This window comes from Phoenix dactylifera, chromosome 15, assembly GCF_009389715.1.
Source record: "Phoenix dactylifera cultivar Barhee BC4 chromosome 15, palm_55x_up_171113_PBpolish2nd_filt_p, whole genome shotgun sequence".
In the NCBI taxonomy this organism is placed as follows: Eukaryota; Viridiplantae; Streptophyta; class Magnoliopsida; order Arecales; family Arecaceae; genus Phoenix; species Phoenix dactylifera.
This window is the reverse complement of record NC_052406.1, coordinates 27,312-34,909: the sequence shown is the minus strand read 5'-3', so window position 1 is coordinate 34,909 and position 7,598 is coordinate 27,312. Positions and strand designations below refer to the sequence as shown.

General features: G+C 42.4%; 1 protein-coding gene across 1 annotated transcript; it reads left to right on the top strand.

The window, feature by feature from the left end:
- Positions 1–4,110: 4,110 nt before the first annotated feature.
- On the top strand, positions 4,111–6,256 carry LOC120113222 (homeobox-leucine zipper protein HOX12-like). Its single transcript, XM_039134008.1, has 3 exons — positions 4,111–4,515; positions 5,351–5,658; positions 5,785–6,256. Exons 1-3 carry the CDS (start codon positions 4,434–4,436, stop codon positions 6,037–6,039), a joined length of 645 nt encoding a protein of 214 aa, XP_038989936.1. The 5' UTR covers positions 4,111–4,433; the 3' UTR covers positions 6,040–6,256.
- The last annotated feature ends 1,342 nt before the right edge of the window (positions 6,257–7,598 follow it).

Genomic DNA, 7,598 nt, shown 5'->3' with positions numbered 1-7,598 from the left:
TATCGAGGTCACCTGTAGCCGACCTCGCCCTTCTCGCGGTCATCGCCTTCTCTACCTCCATCACCATTGTTGCCACTGGCCTCACATTCCTCACCGGCTCTTCAGGCCTTGCCTTTTTTGTCGTCTTCGCCACTAAAATCAAGCTGAAGATTGGAGAAGTTCATCCCCAGAAAGAGATGCTAGGACCGAGCTCGGCAGTCCTTGAGGCTTTAAGAAGGCATCGGTCGCCTTTTCCTCGTACTCATCTCGAAATTGGTCTGACGAGCGGTATTCCTTGACCGCTCACCTAGTCATTGGGACCATCAAGCTTGAAAACAAACTCAGAAGAAATGAAGTGTTGAGCTCAGACGAGGTCCGTCTCTTTCTTGTGTGAGGATGGATACCTCGTAGTCCAGGCCCGATCGGGCCTCAGGCTTAGCTAGAGTTGACCACTGTCAAGCCTGAGGAGAGTGGTCTGACGACCAACTCTCCTTTGAGGCATTGGCCTCAACTTCACTTATGGTGTAAATCATAGAGAAACAAAGAAATAAAGGAGGAAGATGAAGAAAAGGACAAAGACGAGGAGGAAGACAAGGAGAAGGGGCTAAGCATCCAAGGAATGGACACCCACTGAAAAAGGACAAGAGAAGGAGACGCCATAGCTAGAAATGACAAACTTCGTCAAAGTGCCACTTAGGAGTCTAGACGCATGAGCACTTGGGCGGAGAAGCAAATGAACCAAGATATATGAACTAAAGGAAGGGGCCACCCTTATATATAGGTGAGGACAATCCTGGTCGAAGCACCAGTTCGGCTACCTGGGCAAATCGAGCCACATGTTAGCTCGAAAAACGATGCGAGCGATCCGCCAGATTGCTACATTAATGGCATCTTGGAGTCACCCCACAATAATGAATCTGTGGGATAGCCTTACAATGATGATGACTCAAGATGGTCCGGATCTAGCGACGCTTCGAAAAGACCAATCAACATATTTATTGCCCCCAAACAACAGCTTTGTAGTTGATTGAGGTGACGACTCGACTTTCGTCGCCCGAACTGGAATGCAGTTTGGTCTCGAAACTGAGGAGCAAGTGATGGAAGAAATATTGGACATCTCGACCTTGGACAAGACTGACCTCTCCGTGACCTCGACATAAATCAACCTCGGATAACTTCAGCTCCAGCCGAGGAGCCGACCAACCGAAGTGAGCAAACTTGTCTCCAACTGAGGGGTCTGATGAAGAAAATATTGGACATCTCAATCTCGGACAAGACTAACCTCTCCTTGACCTTGGTATAAACCGACCTGAAACAACTTCGGATCTAACCGAGAAGCCGACCAACCGAAGTGAGCAAACTCGCCTCCGTCCGAGGGTTCTTCCAACACATACGTACCGACAAAGACTGACAGTCCTAACAATCGACCGTCATGACACCGACTGGCCGTTGTGGCAGCTGTATATTCGGTATGTGGTCAGTGCCATACACCATCCATGCGGACCAACGCTCACACCATGGCCGTACAACTGGCTGCTGCCTGGCAACTGGTGTATGTCATACCGACCCAGGTAATGACAAATCTAACTTTTCTATATAAAGGGGTGGTCTGGGAGCCTTAGTTATGCACTATGATATACCTTATGCAATACTACCCACAAAGAACCCTACTTTGCTGAAATTTTCTTCCTTCTATACTGCTGCCAGCATCAAAGGTCCTCCGCTGAAAACTCTCCGGCAGGCGGACCTCTTACAGGCCGTCTCTGGAGGAGATCAGCAACCCCACCTTGGTCAGCCGGTTCAGCTCGGTTCCAATCAACCTCAGGGTCGTCCGAGCTACACTTCGACCTTAACCTGAATTTTGTGGCAATACATCCCACCTCTATTTTATAAAATGATCAAAAAAAAATCTTAAATTAATGACAAGTAAGTGTAGAGTTGGGGACAATTTTACCTTTTCATCCCAACCTAATCCCATGCTGGCAGCTCTACTGACCAAATCATAGTATGGGGATAACGCTGGTCAATTGAAACAATACAATGCCCTTATCTCACCTTATCCTGCCTTCATCTAAAACAAAATATACATAATAAAGATGGCCATGACTGATCCCCTTGCCTGTCCCATTTCTTAACTAAGCCGGGGGCTTTGTCCTGTTTCTGTACATGGACAACTTAGATAACCAAACTACTATCTTGCTGCCTTGGTGCTTCGTTAACTTGACAAGAAAAAGAGGCGAAATAAAGTAGGTGAGCTTTGAAGAAAGAGCATTTGAGTGGCTCGCCTCCTTTTGGTGTGATGTGAGAGGGAGGAGCCGTTAGCCCCAAAGGGATGGGGTGATAGTGTGATTGGAGGACAGGCTCTGACAGATTTGGGCACACGACGAAACGACACGTGGGAACATAGGACCTACCGTCCCCTCCTCGGGATTCCTTGGCTTGGCGACGCGTGTTAGAACCTCTGAGTGCGCCCCATGTGCCCATCTCCCTCCCTGCAAGTTATCCGTTTTTTTTTTCTGTCCCTCCCTCCCTACCAACTCCGCCACAGCTTGGCTAGTGGCTAACAATGTAGGTTTTCAATTTTGAGAGTTAGTATCTAATCATCACCTTAGATGATAATTACACCTCTGATAATGAAATCTTTGGATGGCAATTGAAAGTAAAGTTTGGGTTATTATTAGTAATTTTTGTTTGCCATCTTTATTCAGATGTAATAAGTTGATGTAATTAGCAAGCTAGTCTAAAATTCTCTATTGTATTTCACCATACACGGTAATATGCTTGGTTTCAAGCGATCCAATTTTGTCAATTAGCTAGATAACATAAATGAAAATGACATCACATCATTATTGTTACGTTGTTGCGTGCTACTTCAAAACCAAAATCTATGGAGCATGATATTAAGGTTAATAAAAAATGTATTCTTTATGATTAGTGCCCAATGGGTGAATTTTGTTTATTATGTATGACCTATCACAGCCCATCAATTAAACCCAATTATTGCATAATAAAGTGAGGTTCAGAAAACACCTAACAAATTTTCATGAGCAAATCCTGCATTTTAGACAGAATTCTTTGGCAATATTACTATATTTTTGCCTACTGTACATCAAATGTTTTACTTTTGAGAGAAAAAAGAAAAAGGATACTAGTTGACGGACCATAGTTCCAATGACTTAGTTGTATGAGCACCAAAGAACATGGATTCGTAACTAGAGAGAATGCTACCACAATATGTGATTATAAGACTAGAAGACAACTCATTATTCGATGTATAAATTAAACCAGGAAAAGATCGAGTGCTTTGAATTCCACTATATATTTTCTATAGTCATATCCATATTGAAACAACGTTTTTCCTTTAACATAAACATAGTTAATATGGTATTCACATAATAACAAATAGTCGTTATACCCCTATAAATAATGCATTAACATTTTATGGTGCCATTGTATATATTTCTACTTAACTCACAATGATCAATTATTACCCTATATATAAGAAGCTCATATATATGATAGAAGAGGCCTCAGCATTTTGAAATGCTAGATGCTACATTCAAAGGAGGTGAAGGATGGCCATTCTCTTAGTCTCGCATGAATGCATGCATCGCATGTGTATACTTCAATAAGCACAATATATAAGCTTGTTCGGCTAAATACCAAAAGATGACTTAAAACATGCACAAACTAAAACCAAGCCATATTCACTTGGGTCAACCAACTACGGAGCTGAGAGAAGACTAGAAGAGGAGCCGAGCCGGGAGCCCTCCAAAGGGAGAAAAAGGAATCCTCCCTGTCACGAGGATGAACAGGAGAAAAGACTTCTATCCGTACGACGTCGTCTTAGGTGGCCAGACTTCGGATCCGGGCCCATTCTGGGGAAAAAAATATTATCGCGAATAAACCAAACCCTTTTCTCTCTCTCTCTCTCACTGTCTAACTCCCATGAAAACAAGAAAATGGTGGCTTACAGCTTTAGCATGCAGGATTGCCGTTGCTTAGCCTCGCTTCATTTTCCCACAATGCCCTACACTTCCAAAAATATCCCCTCTCCCACAAGCCTACGTGTCCCCAAGGGTGACGTCAATTTGGATTGCTGTTACTTTTAACGAGGAGTTGAAGGAATGGAGATGTTCTCTCTCCTTGTAGCAATGGCACCACCATGGTTTTAGCCACCCTTGAGGGGCACTGGTGTCCACTTGCGTCCTATAAATAATGCCTCGAGACCTTCACCACACTATTACACCTAAGGAGCCTCCCTCTGATCTCTCTAGACTCGACTCTCCCCCAAAGTACTCCTCCTTGCAACCCAAAGAAGAGGAAGGGAAAGGTTTCTTTCTTGGTCTAAAGGTGTTAGTATATAGTACCATTGGCTAGGGTTGAAGAGAAGACTACTAAAGTCCAAAAGCGAGCAGAACGGAAGGGAGTTTTGAAGCTTTCCTGCAGAGAATATGATCAAGGCAGTCCCGAGCCAAGTGGAAGTAGAACTCTCCTCTCTCATGAGCTTTGGTGTGCACTCCCAAAAGATTGAAGGTCGGTCTATTTTTAATTTCCATTATTGAGCTTTGTTTTTAGTTTTACATTTCAGAGCATGCAATGAGTCATTTGAATGCAAGGAGTAAAATATGTTATTCATCATCAGCAGTCAAATGACACGATTTTAAATTTAGAAAAGATTGCGAAAACATCTTGTTTTTTACTATGATAAATTTAATTCCAAATGGAATTATAAATGATGCAAGTGTAGTAGACTTTTCTAACCAAATGTGAAAGAAAAGTTTTAGCTCATAGTTTTGTTCAGTTTTGAAAGTGGAAGTCTTGGTTGTTAACAGAGAGTCCTTGATGATGTTATAGGATTGTCTTTTTTTTCTTTTTTGAGTTGCTTTCCTGTAGAGATAGATCCTGTTGTTCTGGTAATTGCTGTTAATATTTCTGACTTAAGAGTTTTGAGCTGGCTGGGTAATTTGTTGTGCGCGCTGCTGAACATCCATTTCGGTGTTCTTTTTTTTTTTTGCTGTTCAGCTTCTCCTAGCTGCCCTTACTCCTTCCCCTCCACCTTCCCTTCCTTTTTATATTTCTTTAGTACTTCTTTCCCGTTTCATGGATCAGTAAGATGTATGGTGGATTTCCATGTTGAGAGCGAGCAAGCGAGGTTGTGGCTTAAATGCTTGGAAGATATAAATGAAGATCCACGTGATACAACTATAGAGGCTTTACTTTAATCGTATTAGCTTTGAGTGCAGGAGAAGGTCCATCAGAGTTTAGTGTTAGTCCATTAGCTTTTAGTGTCAAGATGTAAGAATATTTAGTGTTTCGAGCTTGGGCTGGCTTTTCTTGAGCTAAACATTTTATTTCTTGCTATGTGCAGGGGAGACAAGGACACGTCGGAAGAGGAGGAAGGCAAAGGTGGATGGTGCAGGGGGAGAGGCAAAGAAGAGGAGGCTCAGTGATCAGCAAGTCAAATTCTTGGAGATGAGCTTCGTGAAGGAGAAAAAATTGGAGTCAGGGAGGAAGGTGCACCTCGCCGGCGAGCTCGGCCTAGACCCGAAGCAGGTTGCGGTTTGGTTTCAGAACCGAAGGGCGAGGTACAAGAACAAGCATCTGGAGGAGGAGTATCTCAAGCTCAAGTCGGCCCACGACACCGTCGTCGTCGAGAAATGCCACCTTGAGAATGAGGTCTGCTTCTCTCTTCCAAGTTACTATAGATGTGGTTTAGTATTCAAGAACTGCATCATATAAAGATGCTCCATAGTTATTGAGGCTCATCGGAGAAGATAACCAAGTATTTTGTTTGGCATGCAGCTTCTGAAACTAAAGGAGAAACTTGCAGAGGCCGAAGTGTCCATGAGGAAGCTCTCCCAAGCAGTGAATGGAGCTTCTGGCTACAACGTCGGCGGCGGCGAGGGTGAGGGCAGCCCTACCTCGTCCTTCTCAACAGTTACTTACCATCCTCTAGTTGGAGAATTTGGGGTGGATGGAGAAGCTGACCTCATGTACATACCAGAGTATAATTTTAGTAACTACATGATGGAGTGGGGTAATCTCTTTGGAATGTAAGAAACAAGTATCAGTACTGTCATAATTTCGTGATTAATCCGTGTAAATTATGTCATTTTCGCTATTTGAAGTATTTTGACTGATAGAATCCTTCTCTAGTCATTGAACTTGTAAGTACACTTGAAGTAGGTTCTAATTTGTTGTAATTGTTTGCTCTTAATGTAATTCTAGCTGCAGTAGCTTCCAAAGTTTTATGAGAAAAAGAAGTATAGTTGTATATCTCTTCTTTTTATTTTTGTAAATTCAAAGCTGGCAGCTTATAAGAACAAAGCTCTGGGTACCCTCCACTGACCATGTTTTAAATCCTTAAGAACAAGTAGGTTACTTTTCTGGTAAACGTTTTGCTTCCAATGAGAAATTAAAAAAAAGAAAGCACTGCGTTCTACATTTTTGTAGTTATTCTTTCTTTTTTTTAAAGTCAAGCTGGCAGCTCATATTAACAAAGTTCTTTTAAACCATATTCTCCCGGCAATGCTCTAACTTTCAGTCCAAACTGCAGTATCCCAATTAGCCATTTACCATGTTGCTAACATGGGTATCTTTAAGTTTTAATATATCCATCTCCTTCTTTCAATCTTAGTTTGATGATGCCCTGATTTGACCTGTTGAGAGACCAAGAAGTTGCTTCAAATCACTATGAAATGCCATGAATTTCCAAGGGAAGAGATTGAAAGAGACAAAGGTAAAATCAAAAGTTTGCTGATGGATGTCCTTTTCTTCCAGCAAATAACAACCCACAAGTCACGGTGTCCATGAAGGATGTGACATGTGTCATCATAACTCTCTTTTGTTTTTTTCCTGGCCATCCTCCCAAGTGTTTTTCTTTCCTGTTCTCCTACCCCACAAAATACCACTTCCCCCGTTCCTTTTTCCTCAAGTGCAGACTTACGAATGAGGGGCCCCAAGATTTGCCCCGTATTGTGGACAGTGTAGGCTCGCTTCCTTTCTTCCCTTTGAAGGAACAAGGGATTTTAAAGCCCACTCTTATTCAAAACCCCTTCAGAAGGCATCAGGGACTACTAAATTCACCATATCCAACCCCCTCTTTGGGCAAGACAGCTCACATCACTGTGCTTTGTTTGCCCCCATTTTCTCTCTCACAAGTCAAGTGCATGCACAATGCATAAACACAATTTGGCATGCAGCACCTGAAAGGCCACCTAAAAAAGGAACCACTAACAATATATGGCAATGCTTGGGAGTACACTAACTCCACAACCAAGTGCAACTGCCTTGTTTTATTTTTAAACTATTCTTCTGGAAGGATTGAGACCCATGCCTCTTTCTGCTTCTAGGGAAAACTCTCTGCCCATTCATACCACCTCTCATGTGGCTCACCCTGATCGAGCTCTGCCCAATATAATAAGCTCAAACGAGAAATCTTTAACTTACTCCCTAGAGATAAAACCAAGTTAAAATCTCGAGCAAAGTTTACCGTCCTGATACCGGAGATCCCGTAACAATACCATCCTATTACCATATCAGTATACAGTACAATACAAAACAACGAGATATATCAAACATCAATTTAGTTCAAAACTATATACTGATTTGGTACT